This window comes from Dipteris shenzhenensis, chromosome 9 (genome assembly GCF_047967505.1).
Source record: "Dipteris shenzhenensis isolate YYH24624 ecotype China chromosome 9, Dip_SZ_1.0, whole genome shotgun sequence".
Taxonomy (NCBI): Eukaryota; Viridiplantae; Streptophyta; class Polypodiopsida; order Gleicheniales; family Dipteridaceae; genus Dipteris; species Dipteris shenzhenensis.
This window is the reverse complement of record NC_141604.1, coordinates 40,127,540-40,146,446: the sequence shown is the minus strand read 5'-3', so window position 1 is coordinate 40,146,446 and position 18,907 is coordinate 40,127,540. Positions and strand designations below refer to the sequence as shown.

Sequence of the window (18,907 nt, the reverse complement as noted above, 5' to 3'; positions counted from 1 at the left end):
TTGTCAATCATTTTATAAGGAAAGTAGCATGGATGTTAGTCGGGGGTGCATTTATTTAGTAGGTATATTGCTTTAGTAATTGTAAATGGAAAACTATGTTCCTCAATATTAAAAAGCTCACAACAAAACACACAACAGGAGGTTCTAAGGAAGTAAAGGCTTATTGGTGTTTCATAGACCTCATGTTCAAAGAGATTTTCATCCATAGCTACAATCTAGGTAACAAATGTAAGAAAACCTGTCCATGTATTTCATCTAGTAATTTAAAAATTATAGCGCATTTTCCAAGTACTCAAAAACCCAAAAACACAAGAAAACCCCATAAATTAACTATTGTAAGAAAACAATACAACGTCTATGCTCAACAGATAACAGGATCTCGTATGCAAGAGAGAAAAGCAGATAGTATGGAGAATCAAAATTTTGATTACTATAAAACTGATACAATAGATGGCGATGCCTCCCAGCCGTGCACTCCTATGTGAGAAGCTTCGATGGCGTGCTGGAAATAGTAGAGGACGGAGGCTGGATGCTAAGGAATCAGGGTTGCTGTAGCCAGTGATAATCATGGGCTTCACGGGCTTGCTCTTATATAGCCACCAGCCGTAGTCGGTTAGACCCAATTGGGTGATCGACCCAGTCGGCCCAAAACGGCCGACTGGAGGTCGGTCCCGAAATAGGCCACCGACCACACGATAGAACCGCGGCACAGAATAGAGCAACTGGCCTATGGTTTCCATTCGGCTTAGAGCCATCCGGGATCATCTGGGGCTCCAAACGGGCCCCGCAACCCGAGAGTGGGCTGCCCAGGAAATGCTCCGTCTACCCTCAGTGCGGTCAGTCATGGGATGCCTTCCCGCACTTGCATGTAGCCTAGTTGGCAACGTGCCAACTCTATCTGAAGCTGTCCAGCCATCAGGTCACACATGGCCCCCATCTAGTGTCCAAACCAGGACCTACCGGATAACCTAGCTACTCAAATGCCTTCTCCTCATATGGGGGGCTTACAAGTAGAGTTAGCTGGTTCCCGCATACTTACACAAGAGTGGAGCATTGATATCTAACAACTATATCCTCAACAAAAATTGCCAAAAAACAAGAATATGGGCTAGAGTGTCACAATCCAAAGTTGAAATAAAACTCTTACTCATACCCAAAACTGTCACATGCAATGTAGCCACATAGAAACACAGTGATTATTCCTACTAAAATCTCAAAACTCCCTCAAAAACCAAAACGTACTAATCGTCAAAGACAAGACATATTCTCTGCAAAGACTATATGTGTAGAAGTACGTAGAGAGTTTGCTATTGGAATAAAACAGCAATAGATTATTTAATGGACATAACCAAATTAACGAAACCAGCACAGATTATGGACCTTCAGCCTAGGTCTCTCATGCAACAGCTTGGAATGCCTTTCGAAGATCTCGCTTGGCACTCTTGTTAATGGTAGAGTTCTTCATAAGCATAGATGCTTGGTGGAACAAGAGCAAACGTAAGCAGAACAGGCAAACTCATGATGGTATTACTTTTTCGTTCCACTTTCTCAGGACTCAATGGGTAGGTTGATTGTGTTGCGCGAGGTTCTGCATGCATCAACAGACAGTCATCGCATAAATGTCCTAACACAATACTCTTATAAGGAAGGCAAAAAAGCAATAGATTTCTCACAGATCATGGCAGAATTGGTGCCGTTGCTAGTGTCCTCCACGTACTTATCAGTAACCCACTTCAGCATCTCTATAAGCGTCCCATTAAAAAATAGCCATCAGAAATAGAAATGGAATCATCAAAATAGAAGTCCAAACAAAATGAAAGAGATACAAAATGAAACATTCAGCAAGAGGACGCGAGTCCACCATGATGAAAAGTGTTATTGTATGTGTCAGACTGGAGACCCCTGACATTCGCCCATGGATTCACGGGATACCTCACGCTCAGCCATGAAACAAGCACAAATGAAAATGATCAACAACAACCATAGGACGTATTCTCGACGACTGTCTCCACTTTGCATTTTGTAAGCGAGCTCTCCCATTGGAATCGTTTGCCAAACCTTCAACAAAGACGTTTTCCACAAAAAAATCACACTAATGACTCAAAATCCTGTCCATTAAACGCAAACACCCGAAATCAACCGCCATAGACTTGTGCATGGCATAAAGCACAACATGTACAAGTGGCAAGCTGGCGGCATCCACTCAATGTAAGCACACGTGGACCAATCATGTATTTCCCATAACACGAAGTCCTCCCAAAAAATAGGAAATTATTTTTCCCTTCTAATCATGAATTAATACTAAGGTCTTCCCATGGGCACACCAAAAAGGATGAATTGGAGGAGAGAACGTGAGCTGGTGGCCTTAGGAGCCTTACACACTGCTGGTGGATGAGGTGAGGGGAGCATTCAATGCTCCGGCACCTTGTTCTCCATTGTTTTGGGGCGGGGGAGCTTGGCTGCCCAGCTCCCTGTCCGCTGCCCTGTTCTCCAACTTAGCCAATCAACTTCAAGTCGCCATTGCCTTTTATTGGTCAGCCATTGCCTAGATCTTATTTGCCCAAAATGTGTCTGCTCACCATGTGTAAATGGGTGGTGGACGGACATGTGTCCAACCACAAAATCCTGGTGCCCCTCAAACCTAGGCGAGAAGTGGTGCCCTCAAACTAGGCTTAGCATGCATGTACTACTTCCTTAAGGAAGAGTTTCCACCGGAGTGCTGCAAAAAGCCAAGTCTGGCATGGACCTTTATTCAACATGCTACTTATATTCAGGTTGGCAAGGCAAATGGCTGGCATTTATTGGTGGTTCAGGGTCTCAAGCTCTACCACAAAGCCAACACGTACAACCATACTACATTAGAGGAGGGAGTAGTTTCCAATGTCAAGACACTTTGCCATCGTGGAAATTCTATGCATTTTCTAGAGGCGCAGAGGCCAAAGCCAGGGCCGCAGAGGCGCGGAGAGAGAGAGAGAGAGAGAGAGAGATGGGGGGGGAGGAGGGGAGATTTTTGTGCGAATGCTTTGCAACATCATAGAGCCGCTCATCTGAGCATAAAGAGCCAAGACAAGCAGTGCTTATGGTGGAGGGGGTCTAGAAACTTGCAATTTTATTCTTCTCTATCTCTATGAATCTTAAGGAGGGGGTGGCTTGGGGAGGCTCGCAGAGGCTCGGGGCAGGCTCGGGGAGCTTCGGGACGTATGAGAGATTGCGCATCGTTAGGACGGCCGTTTGATCAATGGGCTGAATAGGCACGGATTAGAGAGGCAAGCTTCAATCTCGTCATAGACGGGTGATGAAGCTCATGTCCCACCTTGGGACCGGTCATGCTACTGGTTCCTTTGATTTTAAAAAAAAGTGCCATTTGTCATCTTATCCTTGGTTGGGCGTAGATGATTTTATAAGAGTCTTCTGTTGGGCGAGTTCTGAATCTCTGATGAGGTTTTGCAACAGATGGGGCAGACGACTCTCCTTTGTTGTACTGTGCAGACTGTCTGTTTAGTGAGCTCTTCAAAGTCCAGCAACCAAACATCATCGCCTTGGCTAAAACATTATGGCACTCAATCACCTTGTTTCTTTGTTGGGCAGTCGTCTTGCCTCGTTTCTCCAAGCTGCACAGTCACATTCAGGGGCAATTTTTCACCATGCGCTCGCCCAGTTGTGAGCGCTGCATGGGCTGACAAGGTCTCACAAGCTGAGTCGATTCGAGCAGAACAATGTGGGGGCTCAACGCAACCTCTGGAGGGAGCTGGATTCGGGGAGCAACCTTTGGCTTCAGACACCTTGGAAGCGACCGTGAAAGCCCCAGTACGTCTGAGTACTGAGGATTTGCGAATGGGGGCTATATTCAAGGGTACAGTAACATCCATTGAGCCTTACGGCGCATTTGTAGATATTGGAGCGCAGATTAATGGATTCATACATATTTCAAAGCTGAGCAGAGCATTTGTAAAGAGGGTGAAGGATGTTCTGCAGGTAGGGCAGGAAATAACAACTCAAATCATAGAGCTGGATCTGCAGGCCAGTCGCATATCTCTGATGTTGAGGCCAGATGAGGATTTTACTAACGAGCTAGGCATGCGGCCTCTGACCATATCTGAGATTGATGCCGTGCAGAAGGCTGCTGCAAGAAGAGCAAACATGCTGGCAAGACGTGATAGTAATCCCTTACCACGAAGACGCATGAGCTTAGAAAATAGAATGCGCATGAAGGCTTACAGAAGAGTAGCCATTGCAGAACGAAAAGCGAAGGAGCTCGAAGATGCTAGACTGAACGCAAAGGCTTCTGAGCCGGGGTCACTTCTCCTAGGTTTAGACAAGCAGCAAATTGCAGAGGGTTGGCATAAACCAAACAGTGAAGGATATCCTGGTCAATGAGGTAGCAGCGCTTGCAGACGGTCCAAGGACAGTGTCTATTTAATGAATCGTAAAAGGGAAATTCTTGATCTGTAAGGAAACGGTCAGGAGTTCGACTAAAGCTGCTAATGGAACAAAGTGTAATTATTTTACCAGGTCTCTCTCTCTTATAAATTTTAATGTATGAAGCCATCTTATGCCTTTGGCTGCAAGATGAGCATTCTTGCTCTTGTCAGGTCTTTCTTGAGGGATGTTTCGACCTTTGGATGCCCTTTCATTAGGTGTCACCTCCCACTTTGAAAACTGTCGAGAGGATTTTACCTCTCTCTGTAGAAGAGCCCATGCCTAAATGAATATTCGTGCAATGTGTTTAACTCAATATTACTTTTTGCACATGGTCTTAGAGGAGCTTTACAATATTTGGAGATAAACAAGGCAGCCGTATTGACGAATGCACTGCTACTAAATACATTGAAAGCAATTTCTGGCATGTTTCTTTTTTCACATCATGCCCGTAGCAGATGTGCCAGAGTAACATACTTTTTTCTAGTTATGGTAAGACTTAAGAATTGAACCATGGAAACTACTGTTTTTAAGCAGCAAATCTTCCAAACCTTTTTCAATTTCGGCAACTCACTGGGCTGCAGGCTATGACCTCGAAATGACAATTTCCTTGACATGGGTGCTGTTATCTCAGCTTTATTCTTCCAAGAAAGGTTCATTGGCTTCTGCACTGTCAAATACATTTAGAGAATTTGCTACGTTGTTTTTGCTAACATGAAATCCGATAATCTGGAGTTAGTTTTTGTCTTATTCATTAAATTGGTTTGCCTTACCTTACAACAAGATGGTATCTTAAGATACATAAGAAATTAATTGTTGCATCTAATTTTTTGGTTAGAGACCTCTACTCACACCCCTGTGAGGATTGAGCTACTGCTGTGCTGATTGGGAGGATTCCTTTGGCATTTATTTTATTATGTTATGGAGTCGGGATGTCTAAACAAAAGCGCCTATCGGTAAATGTAAAACTTGTATAAATGCTAGTATTATCTGCACTTGTACACACCTGCACACCCACTTGCATGTGTGCAATGTGCAGACGCACTGCAGGCTTACGTGCATCCACTCCCAATTAGATGCATGCCCAAGGGTTAGCTAGCACAATGGCTATCATAAGCAGTAGGAAGCTCCACACGCAGATGCTGGCAAAGTGCATGCAGGAGCTGAGTAATACTCAACAGTCCTGATCATTCATACAGCACAACAGCAGCCACCAGGCTATGTAGGCGGCAAAGGCATAGCAGTTGGGAAGGCAAATTGCTGTTACCTGTGGCAGCAGGTTGAGCCAGTTAGTGGGCCCAGTGGACTGAGGAAAAGGTTGGCCATCCTTTGGCTGATCCAACTGATCTACAGGTCCGGTATTGTGGGAAGACATCAGCAGACTATAGGGAGTGGACTGCCACCCCGATCAAGGCCCATATAAAGTCAGGCAGGCAGTCTTCAGGCCCATTGGAGGGTAGACTTGATCTGACCAGACATGTGGGCCTTTCAGCCCATAGCATACAACAGCATGAAGGCCATCAAGGTGCAGCTGTAGAAGCCTATTGACATTCTTCCAGGAGCAGCAGGCTGGCCTATGGAGGGGGGATTGGAGCATGCATAGCGTCGGCACTTAGCCCAGCAGAGAGGCAGTCCTCTCTAGTTATTTGGGGCTCCTCACAAACAATAAGACAGCGGGATGACACAGCACGAAGATGATTGAAGGCATCAGTTCATAGGCACAATTAGAAATCAAGTACAAAGCAGCATCAAGCATATATAGCCAGCATAAGGATGAGGACAAAGTCAGCATACACCACCACTTTGCAGCCAGTGTAGAAAAGCTTGATACAGACTATGTCATGAAAGAAGAGCAAAGACAGCACATTAGGTCCACGTGGATATCCGTTCTGAGCAGACGTGCCAAGATCGAAGGACCATCAAGATAATTTTATGGCAAGGGCTATCCATTAAGTGTCTATATTGGAGGAGCAGAGAGAGCCTCATTTGTTCTAGACGGGTGGGGTCATTTTAGCTATACGCTGTTGGACATCTTATAAAAAAAGAAACTCTTTGGCGGGGGGCGTTGCAAGTCTCTCAAGAGTCGTGTATTTATTTTGACTTTCATGTTTTCATTTCTACTTTTGCATCAGATAGTTCCCTAGTTGGCAATCTAGTGTAGTCTCAGGCATGCATGTGTGGGAGAGGTAGCAGCATGCAACATTGCGTATCAGAGAGACTTGTAGATCCTGACAGACAGAAGGAGAAGTTCCACAAGTTAGTTTTTTTTTGGGGGCGGGGGTTTGCATGTTTTGGTGGAAGCCAGGTGGATCGCGTTTAAAGCTCCTTAAGTCTGCAGTAACCGTGTATCATACTCATCCCTGGTCTCCACTTCCAAGACTGTTTCTAGTATCATATGTTGATAGAGTCTGTTGGCCAGATAGCTAGTGTTAGGCATGGCCACACAGTAGAACAGTCACATGTGGATCCCACACCCTGCCTCTGTAATAAGCAAGCAAGCTATCTTCCTCTCCCAATAGCCTGCATGGGGTATGTGACTGACTGCGGAAGAGTAAACTAACTGAAATAAAGGGACACATATGGGGTATGTGACTGAGTGCGGAAGCGTAAACTAACTGAAATAAAGGGACACATATGAGTGCATGCATGCATGTGTGTGAGGGTGCAAGGATGCTAGACTAGGTGCAACTGGCCCCCACCATAGCTTATTAATGCCAAAAGGCAAAACTGAGCAAAGTTGCAGGTGAGGACAAGGGATCTCGTGTGAGGTGGTCTGGAGAGGGTGACTGCTCCCTGTGAACTATGGGGCTGCTGCTGGTCTTCCTTGAAGAGCAAATGGGCTGACAATAGAATGAAGGAATAGATTGATATACTAATGAGCTTTCAAAAATGAGTGTTACATCCATCTGGGAAGGTGTGTTGTGTATTAAGCTTATGGGAAACGCACATCATGGTGGAAAGTTGAAGGCTTTTGGAAACTCCTGTTCTTAAAAAGATCTAGACACGTGCAAGAAACTCTCTAGAGGGGGCTGCCTCCAATCCAAAGGACTTCATTGGCCCCTGTCCCATTGTGCTCAAGCTATATTTGACCAATGTTCTAGCATACGTCCCTTCGGATCATGGACCTCTAGGTTCCAGATGATTGGCTACCACCATGTAGGCTTGGCTCGTATAAGTCTTCTAGACTGTGAAAGGCTCCTCATCAAGGGAGAGCCCTTCCTTGTGAGGGGGGCCTCCGTCTATGTGACGAGTACCACCATCCACCTGTACAAGGGTATTCATGAGAAGCCCTTGCTGAAGTAAGAGCTTCCAGGCATCAGAGCGTGGGGGTGAGACCGCAAACCACCAGCTTGCCTAGAGAGTTGTGGTCTGTATCTCTGGGTCAATGATCCAAAGGCCTTCTTGTGCTTGCACCAAAATCCCCTTCAGTCCATCATTTTTTAGCTTCATGTGTTTTCGTGCCCCAATGCTGTTAGCACATATAATCAACAATCTATTCATAGTCCGCATTGCACAACGTGTCCCTCTATTGTCTGCCATGCCACGCCTGGCTCTAGTGTTCCAAGTGCCATCTAAACCTACCCAAAGGAAGTTGTGCACCAATTCCTAAGCCGACCCATGCATCCCCTATGAAAATACTAACACGAGGCTATGTACCAAGCTATGGCAAGGAGGACTTGTTTGTCCACCAAGCTATGGCAAGGAGAACCTAGTTGGCCACCAAGGCCTTGCCTACTAGGGAGAGTGTAGCCGAATGCATCATTTGTACAAGCCAAAACCTATGAGCAGGTTTATCCAAGCGTGTTTTCCATGAGATTTAAAAAATGGTATTTCTTTAGGAAACATGGTTTTTACACTTTTATTTTCACTAGAACTAGATTCCTTTATCATAAAAATATGCAGAATAGTCACTCATTCACTTTCACATAATGTAAATTTTCTTGTTCATAGATATTCTTTGTACCCCTATTATTACCTAAAAAGAGTGTTGGATGTAATAATATTATACATATATAATTAGTTATATTAAACACATTTATATCAATATGACAAGAGCTTTCTAGTGTTTTTATAGCATAAATAACAAGACATTTATGGATATGTTTTTAGTTAAAATTACTATAAATAAGTACTAACTTGGACTTATATATCTACTCTAATAAAATACATGTAAGATTTAAGACTGTATATGCAAGATTTTGTAGAATATAGCCCCATAGATGTGCTCAAATGGTGTTTTTCGGCTAATTTGATTTGTTGAATGACTATATTGTGTGAAAGTATTTAAAAGTGTTGCCTAAGGTAGGTTCACCAGTGCAACTACCTTGGCAGACCTACTTCAAAGGGGTTTCGCTAGCGAAACTACCTTGAATGGCTTGCTTCAATGAGGTTTCTTTGGAGAAACCCTTTCATGAAGATAGGTTGAGAGAGGGTTTTCAATGCCACCTCCTATTAAGTAGAAGTTGTAAGAAGGATCAAAATGCATGTGGGTTTTGTTAGCTAAATGGTCTACTCCTTCTCTGTTGTATCTACGACACATAAAATGATACAAAACTCTTCATGCAATCATGGCTACAGTATCCTATGCATTCAAACATAGCATCGATATAAATCTGAGAGAGACGAAAATACCCAGGAGATCATAAGACGAAACACATAGTAATTCTATTGCAAAAAGATGGTGCAACCTGACCAAGTTTGTTGCCTTTACAATTATTCAAAGACTACTGCTATGCAGCAGAGAGCTGCGACACCTATAGGTCTATAGCCTCAACAAAGAGACACATCTATGCTCCAACTAACGCTCATATAGTGTCCATCACACCGTGCATGCTCACCGCTTGAGTAGAAGAGTCGAGATTGCACCTCATGCAATCTCCAAGAGCCACCACGAGTGCATGAAGCTCCCACGTGTCTTTAGAAGCTTGTCGCATGGACCGATTAGATTCAAGTAGCCACCTCTTCATGCGACCAGCTAGACTCCACGCAAATCATCACAACAATAGTTGGACCCCTTGAGAGGAGTCACAATCAGAACAACACCAATAACTTCAAAGATGACACGAAACACTGTTGAGCATCGTAGCTCAATCACAACCTCCTTCAAGCATCAAAGCCATCAAAAGAATTTCAGAATGCCCAGTCCTGGTCCTTTCCAAAGTCCTTTGCTAGTACGAGATTTGCCTCCTCCTTTCGATTTGCTTCTGCCATATGAATGGTTTCATTTGTCTTGGAAGCTTCATCCTTCTGCTTTTTAAGACAAAAACATTCAATATGGCTGGGTTTACCACAGTAGTAGCAGGCTCGTCCTTCCCTCCTTCCCTTGTACTTATCTTTCATCAAGTAAGCATGATCTCCAACTGGTTGTTGGGCTTCTTCTTGCTTTTCTTCGCTTAGCAACAACGATATGCAATGTAAAAAACTCGCTCCATCATCTAGCCTCAGAATACGTACCATATTTTCATATTTCAGTGGAAGACCTTTTAGTAGGATAGCCTTCTGATCGTCATCCTCGACTTTGGATCCCAATTCATTGAGTTGCCTAATCAGACTCTGCAATTGATTAAAAAACACTTCCAATTCCTCAACCTCGTTCATTTTTATGTCATAGAGCTCCTACTTGAGCAAGGCCTTCGAATGTCTCATCGTGACACCAAAGAGTGTTTCCAGTATTACCCAATTGTCGGCTGCACTTTTTTATATATCTGGGTGATGGAAGTATTTGATTCCTAATGCCGGTCCCATTATTCTGAGAGCACGTTCATTCTTTTGTTCCCAGGTCACGGGTTTCTCTGAGTCGGCTCGAGTAGATTTGGTTTTCTTTTCTATTCCTGAGACCACACCCCAGAGATTCTTGTGCATGAACCATAGACGCACAACCATTTGCCAACTTGCAAAGTTTCTCCCATTGAATTTTTGAACGACAACACCTTTCTCTATCTGAAAAGTCTCCATATCACGATTTTAGAAGTTCTAAAAAGCATGCGTCTGCCAAGATGTCGATTGAGGCTCCTCTAGACATTATCTTCACACACCATGCATACCGGCTCTGATACCACTGTTAGCTAAATGGTCTACTCTCTTCTCTGTTGTATCTACGACACATAAAATGATACAAAACTCTTCATGCAATCACGGCTACAGTATCCTATGCATTCAAACATAGCATCGATATAGATCTGAGAGAGATGAAAATACCCAAGAGATCATAAGATGAAACACACCGTAATTCTATTGCAAAAAGATGGCGCGACCTGACCAGGTTTGTTGCCTTTACAATTATTCAAAGACTACTAACTATGTAGTAGAGAGTTGCAACACCTATAGGCCTATAGCCTCGACAAAGAGAAAGATCTCTGCTCCAACTGACGCTCATATAGTGTCCATCACACCGTGCATGCTCACCGCCTAAGTAGAAGAGTCAAGATTGCACCTCATGCAATCTCTAAGAGCCACCACAAGTGCATGAAGCTCCCACGTGTCTTTAGAAGCTTGTCGACCCTACATGGACCAATTAGATTCAAGTAGCCACCTCTTCATGTGACTAGCCAGACTCCATGCAAATCATCACAACAATAGTTGGACCCCTTGAGAGGAGTCCCCAACAGGTTTGTCCAAAAGCCGTCCCATTATGTTATTCACCATTCCTAAAGATTTGTGTATAAAATAAGCATCCCTATAGTACTTTGCATATTTCTAAGTGAAACTATGTTTTCTTTCGACTAATTTTTGCCATATTTTTCCTTAGTTGGAAGCTGTTCTTTTTCCTTTGCTCGGATGCTCGAAAGATTTTACTCAAAATATGGTCATCCCTGAGTGGCCAAGCTTCAATACAAAATCTTATGTTGCACACTCTCTAATATTGGGGCAAATATTTGGTCTACTAAATTGTCCATGCCCACCTGGCACACAAGGTATCTCACCATCCCCTAGTCTCGAACCTCTTGGACCTCCTTAGTTACTGCTATAAGGAATCCAATTTATATGGTCCAGCTAATTTTGGCCCTGGAGGCCTTGCAATAAGTGGCTAGAGCCTCCTTGACCACCTCAAGGCTCTCAATAGAGCCCTCCATGTAAATTGATGTGTCTACGGCAAACTTTCAATCCAATAGCTCCTCCTCTTGTCAAATTACTAGCATCATCCTCGTAAGGCATGTTACCTGAGAGCGCAAAAAATACATGGCGCCTCCACCACAAAAAGGAATAGAAAGGGGGCAAGGGAACAACCCTAATGAACTGAATGGTAGAGGGAGAAAGCATCACCTGTATGACAACCAATAAGCATATGACTGCCTGCATACAAGGCCAAGACCCCTCTCCATCTATTTGAAAATCCTAATCTTTGCATGGTGCACTCCAAGAAATACCACTCCACCCTATCATAAGGCTCCTCAAAATGGTGCATGGTCTGCAAAAGACCACTCCACCCTATCATAAGGCTTCTCAAAATCCAACATAAGGAAAATAGGATCCTGAGACTCCTCCCAAGCCCAATCCAGTGCCTCCTAGAAAGTGAAGATATTGTCCCAGATGTTGTATTCCTGAACAAACCATGACTATGTGTCATGAATGATATCTACTAGATGAGGCCACAACCACAAACTCAAGATCTTGGCTAAGATCTTGTATGCAATGTGCAATAGAGTGATTGGTCTCCACTATTGTAGATCTGTTCTATCATCCCCTTTGGGATCAAACAAATCCACCGACGACTCAGAGTCATTGTGAGGAAGAGAGAGTCCAAAATTATTAGAAAGTTAGGTGGAAGGAGGTGTGGATGTGATCCCAGAAAGACATAAAGAAGGATGGTGTTAATTTGTCCTTGCTAAGGCACTTCTACGAGGGGAGGGCCTTGAGGGCCCCTAAGAACTCTTCATTTGTGAAAAGCATCTCTAACTGTCGGCTCATGCTCTCAGAAATCACAAAATGTGTGCCCAAATTGACTCCTAGGCTGCAATCACAAGTGGGGACTCCTCCTCGGCCAAAACAAACTCCTATTTCTTCAGAGCGCCGCTCACATCTCTTAGTCTCTACACTTGTGTCCCTGTAGACCTAGGTACCATAGTCTGAGAGAACGACTTGGTCATCCTCTTGCACTGCTGTACCTACCACGGTCGGCATTTGAGTGGTAGGAAAACTCTGTATGATGTATGCTAACCAGTGCAAGCACTTAATGCAGAACTCGTCTCAATGCCTACTTTAGGACTGAAGTTTCTTGCTACTCCTATGGATCTCATCTGCTACCCACAGGGCCCAACCTCCCTCAAGAACTGTCATGGGATGCCTCTAGAGTTCTATGACCACCTCGTGTACCTCTTGCTCTTGAAACATGGCATCCAAAATGTGAATCCCTCTCTATGAAGCCCTCATCGGGGTTGCTCCATGTGCAATTAGATCAAAGAATGGCCAAACATCATGGTGCCTACCAAAATTCTAGTGATCCCCCCCCCCGCATATCGTTGAATCTCCCACATAGAATCTATCTAGCCTCTCTAGGAGTCCATCATGCTGGCACCGCCCAAAGAAGAAACGGAGGTGGCCTCGGAGTCTAGAGAAATCTACCTCTCCAAATTTCTCCCATGTGCTCCTCTGAAGTGTCGGCATCTCTGAGAAAGATGATCCACCTTGCTTGTCCTCCCGAACCTCTAGTTGAAGTCACCTCCAGCAATCCAAGAGTCCACATCTGGGAGGCTCTTCGTCAGCCACGTCCAAAACACAGGGTGTTGCTTGTTGCATAGGGGCATAGACAGTCAAGATGCCTATCAGATAGTCACACGTATGAATGCCCATCCATACTGCCCCTCTTGTGATTAGCTCTCCCTGGTCATATATGTCCGTGGCCACCTCCTGTGAGATCAAAATGCAAACCCCCTCCACTCCTACCAACTGCGAGGGACCACACCTACGGGCCTCTCCCTAGAGGGAGGTGGTGTTAGCATCTGACATTTGTTGAAGAAAACAAATGCTCCTAAATGAGAATAAAATCTACTACCTATCCTTCATCCTTCCACAATGTTTGTAGCTCCTGATGGAATATTAGATATTGTGGTTGTTGTTGTCCTTGGTGGTGGAGCTCGTACATGTTCCAACTGACTATGGTCTAGGTGATAGGGAGTTGGCTTGGGTGAACAGGGATCACTAATGAGTAGGATCCTGCACAACCAGCTCAAACTCATGCATCTTCAAGGGGGGTTTGGAGTACAAAAGGCATGACCGGTTCCATGGCCTTGAGAATCCACTGCATCATAAAGGAGACCTCTAATCCCAGCTTGGTTGCACGTTGGTGGAGTGACTAATGCATAACATGAGTGAACTCCACCTCTCGACCCAAGCAGATTATCCTTATTGCCAAGCCTACGCCCGACCTCCTTTTGGAGAAACCAAGTTGAAAAGTTGTGGAGTTGCCATGGTTGAGCCAGATATCAATCCTCTAGGGACCCTTCCAATTCGCCATCATGTAGAACATTTGCTCTTTCATCATACAGTTGGATAAAGTGGGATTCCACTTCTCTTCTCCCATGGAGGCAAAGTTGAAGCCCCATAAAGGACGAGTCCAAGAGCCAACCACACCTATGGAACCCCAATAGCAGCATCTGCATACATGGACATTTATCTTTTTCAATATCTAATATAAAATGATTCATAAGCACACATCCTTCATTGAAAATAAATACTTACCAATTGGATGCAACATCCCAAGAAGCACCTTCTTCTATCTCCTCAACAACCATATAATCTCTGCATTTAAGGTATCCTTGATCTTGTTCATAGACACAATCATAGGATGCAAACAATTAATAATGATCTCACCATCAAGGTCAATTTTGAGATAGCTATGATGTCTAAATAGGCAAGCATGCCTAGAGCTATTCCACAAAACAATTATAGAATAAAATCATTAAAGAGACAAAGAAGCTCCCAAAATATTGCCATAAAAGAAACTAGTCTCTCCATGCCTTTGCACCATGTTTCTTTTTGTCCTCGATGCAACCAATGCTCTAAAAAAGGCAGGTAGTACCAATATATAGGCATAGGAAATGATATGCCAAGAGGCTCTCCAAATATTAAAGCCTCATTCATACATGTGATTGGACTACCTCCTACCTTCTTTATGATATATTTTGTTTCTTAATTGGTCTATGAAAGGGCAAAAAACATGACCGTATGAATAATTTACTATGTTATATATGAAGAAATGGAAATTAGTCAAATACATGTAGGACAAGTCCTCACATATTGGAATACTTGCATTATTAACACGTTCAAAATGTATGCTTCCATTAAATGAATTGTAAATTGTAAGAAAAGTCAAATCCAATCAATCTACTAAGCCTTCCCATGTTGCCATGGCAAGAAAAAGGACAAAACACCAGTGCTCATTCATCATCATCCATATAACTGTGTGTTACTCTTAGTGAGTAACAAATTGGTTTAGATCCTCAAAAGAGGATCAACTTAGACCTTATGTGTTCACCTTTGAGTTTGACCTTTGTTCAATGTCAATTTTATTTGAATACTTCTTTCAAATAAGATTTGCTTTTTGTCTTGAACTGTCAACTATTAAGAGCTCTTTCATGCTCTTACTAGCTTCTTCACTGATTAACAAATGAATTCCTTAGGAAGTGATATGCTCTGGAAAGAAAACTATTAGAATGAAGTATTCCTTCATACTCAAGAACACACTTTGAGAGCTAGGACCTACTTTCCAAAACACATCCTACAGGTGCGTTGGTCAACAAAGTGTAATGCATGTAGAACACTTTGAGAGGATTCAATGAGAACATAGTGTTATGAGCTTTGGTGAGCTTACAATTCACATGCACTTGTGTTATTCACAAATGATCCTTAATCAAATGCATGGAATCCCATGGTAGACTTGCTAATGGTTGTAGCTTGCCTCCATCTCCTCACTCATTGGCCTCATCATCAATGATGGGACATCGAAGACTTCTTACTTTTAATTACCACATGTGGGATGCTTGACATCTCTTTTGCAATAGACTCTACATACACCAATATTTACCTTTTTTAATAATTAATACCCAAATTTTAGGAGACATGTAAGCACACATCCTTCATAAAAGAGATGTACTTACTAGTTGCATGCAACGTCCCAAAAGCATCAACTTCTTTTATGTCCTTATTAATAGCCACAAAATCTATGCATTTAAGGTATAATTGATATTCTTCATAGAGACAATTATAGGATGCAAATAATCATAAATGACCTTAGCATAAATATTAATATTGAGACAACTATGATGTCTAGGTATACAAGCATGCAAGCCTTGAGTATAGTTCCATAACACAGTTCCAAAATACAATCATTGAAGGGATGGAAGCTCTAAAACACAATGTAAGTAATTCATAGAAATTTGATATCTAATAAAAGGCTTGCCTTCACGAGGCCTTCGTAGTTAATGTTTCCTTACCTTTATATACATCCAAAATTACATACCTCCAAGCAAATTGCTTCAACTTAAAAGAAGAAGCATGTAATTTTTAAACATGCAACTTTGCTGGAGAAATAAATGCTACTACAACGCTTCTCTTCACTTGAATGATAAATGTACACATATATAATCATAGTTTCACCTTATTAAATAGTTGTATTATAGTTTTAAATAATCAAATCAAAAGGAGTGGAATCCCACAGTAATCATTAGATATTAATTTCCTACCTTCTTGATTGTAGACCTTTCGGTCGACTACCAACCTTTTGTATTTCTTGGTGCATATTTTGTTGTTCCCCTTGAAGATTGCTTAGTTATTCTTAAGCCATGGTGCTATCATGATCAGAGCTACAATTGTTTTGTAGAAAGTTCTCCTTTTGCATTTTTTGCAATAAATATCTATCTTCTTCAACAAACATTCCAACCAGCATCTCCACCCATCAAAGGCCTTACTTTCTCTTAGACCCATCATCAAAGTGGAGTAGAGCATGAGTAAGTAGGCTAGGCCTAGGTAGAGCTACAATAGAGATATTCTCCCATTGTATTCATATTGGATGCCAATAGAGGAAAGTATTCTTTTGCGAAAATGTGGTCGTGTCCATATGAATATGTCAATTGGGCCTTTGGGAGCTCTTTCTAATGAGAATAACCCTTTTCGAGAGTTCACATTAGAAGAAATACTCCAATCAAGATAGAGGCTACACCCACAATTATGCCAATGAATACCATCCTCAAATCTCTCCTCCAAACTTCTTATGCTAGTAGTGAGCAATCCCAAATGCAATACCTTTGAGACTCCTTTGCAAAACCACGTCATGAGGATGTGAATAAATCATGATAGCTGCCTACTGAAGGGCTATATGCCCCAACATCCAAAGAAAGTGAGAGAACTTCCTTGGCATGCAACTATCCTAGAGCTTGCACCAAGTATACTCAAGAAACCTTTGAGAGAGTACCTACTTATGGCAATGCAGTATTGTGGTTGGCATGCCATCAAAACCACTCTCTTGGGTCCCATTGAAGCCTCTATAAGGGTTTGCTCTCCCAAACCCAAAACCTCCAAGTGCATGGATTCGTACCACCTCTTATGATATGGAGCTACTATCATGACTCTCAAGGCCATCTTCCATCCTAACCTCATGTCTCTGCATCTTGCCATGTCTTGCACCACAAATGTGAATGGGGGCTGACCTGAGGTACCCACCACCAAAAGCAAGATCCTCGGGGGATTCCCTTTCATGAAGAGTGAATCCCTCGGGGCAAGATCTCATGGCTCCTAAAATACCCACCACAAATGAATCTATGCCACATGTGTCCCCTCAACTCTCTCTAGTCCTCAAGTAATGCACTCTAAATCTCCTCTCTCATGGTGTGGAATCCTCTAAGTCCTTGAACTCTTTGTCTTTGAGCAAGTAGGGGCATCTTCATGAGAAAGAAAACCACTCTCCCACTATGCTGGTTACTATCCAAGCAAAACATCCTCGAGAGAGGTTGTGTGTCTATCTAATAGTGTGTTTGGTCATAGATTTGACCAGGTTGTTGAAAAGGAGGGGGTATTACCTCCTCTCTTTAAAGGACATGGGATGCCTAAAAAAAGTGTCTCTAACACTAATCTCACCTTTGAGCTCATACCCAAGCAAGTATCCCTCATCCTAGGAAAACTCCACCCACTATTGGGCTCCCAAGAGCCTACCTCTAGTCAAATCTCACAAAGTCTATGAAGGAGTAGCTCCTTCCATGGCCCATTGCTCAGCAACATGCCTTTGACAATGAAGTTCATGAGCAATGCTCTAGTCTAGCAGCGTGGGCCCATAATGCCTAGCTCTGATCTTAAAATGACTAAATAATGATATCATAAGCCACCTTCACACTAGCTGAGTAGCCATCCCCCCCTGGGCAGATGAAATTTCTAATGAGTTGCTTCTTATGAATGTTGTTGTTGTTGCACAATTTAGAAAAGGCCCAATAAGAGGTTCCAACGAGAGGTTATGTAGCACATAAGAGCAAGCACAACTTGGTTGGCAAGCACTACTTTCCCTACCAAGGATAGATTGGTTGAGCTCTAATGCAACAGCTTCCTTTGAATGCTAATAAGTAGTGGTGCCACTTGCTGCTCCAACGTGACGTCCAGTCCAATCATGACATCCTAGGTGAGTCCTAGGTATTGCACTAAGTTCCCCTAAGCTCCCAAGCAAAATCTTCCTATAGTCTCTGGTCTAGGTGTAGTGTATTATTGATTCAAATCTCATAGGACTTGTGCTAGCTAATAAGAATGCCCAAACAGAACACTTCCATGGCTGAAAAAATTTCCTTAAAAATTGCCTACCCATCCATCAAGATATACTGTTGTATCATCTACAAACTACATCAAGAAGCTCCTCCCAAGGCTATAATGGGCCACCTTGTCTCATTGATTTAATTATATGAGATCTATCCCCTTGGACTCCTCTCACTAAAACTTGGCTATGTGCCAAGGATTAGAGTGCTGGCATCTAGAAGATCCACTATATTAGGAAGCCCATTCTATCCAAAGTCCCCTTAAGAAACTCCCAATCAACACTATTATTAGCCTTCTCAAAACCAATAAAGCTGCTTGGTGGAACAATCAATGCTATGGGCAGTGGCCTCCCAAAAAGTAAAGATGTTACCTAAAATGACTGCCTATCCAAGTGGGCTGAATAATGTCTAATAAAAAAGGGGCAATTGGTAGCATTAGCTAAAATCTTATAAGTAAATCCAAGCAAGGTCATGGGCCTCGACATTAAAATCTCAAGCTTATCTCCAATGCGCTTAGGAATGAGGTGAATCAACCCCTTTGAAAGTCTATTGGCATATCCATGGGTCTCCTTAATGCCTCCACAGTGAAATCTCAAGCTTGTCTCTAATGCGCTTAGGAATGAGGTGAATCAACCCCTTTGAAAGTCTATTGGCATATCCATGGGTCTCCTTGATAACTTGTAAAGCCATGATAATGTCTAAGCTCATATGTTCCCGATGAGATTGAAAACGGATGGTGGTGGTAAACCATCCTTCCT

At 42.9% G+C, this 18,907-nt stretch overlaps 1 protein-coding gene across 1 annotated transcript; it reads left to right on the top strand.

The window, feature by feature from the left end:
* The first annotated feature begins 3,393 nt into the window (after positions 1-3,393).
* On the top strand, positions 3,394-4,522 carry LOC147898634 (uncharacterized). Its single transcript, XM_087379452.1, has one exon. The coding sequence runs from the start codon at positions 3,454-3,456 to the stop codon at positions 4,375-4,377; it is 924 nt and encodes a 307-aa protein (XP_087235578.1). The 5' UTR covers positions 3,394-3,453; the 3' UTR covers positions 4,378-4,522.
* Positions 4,523-18,907: the final 14,385 nt, after the last annotated feature.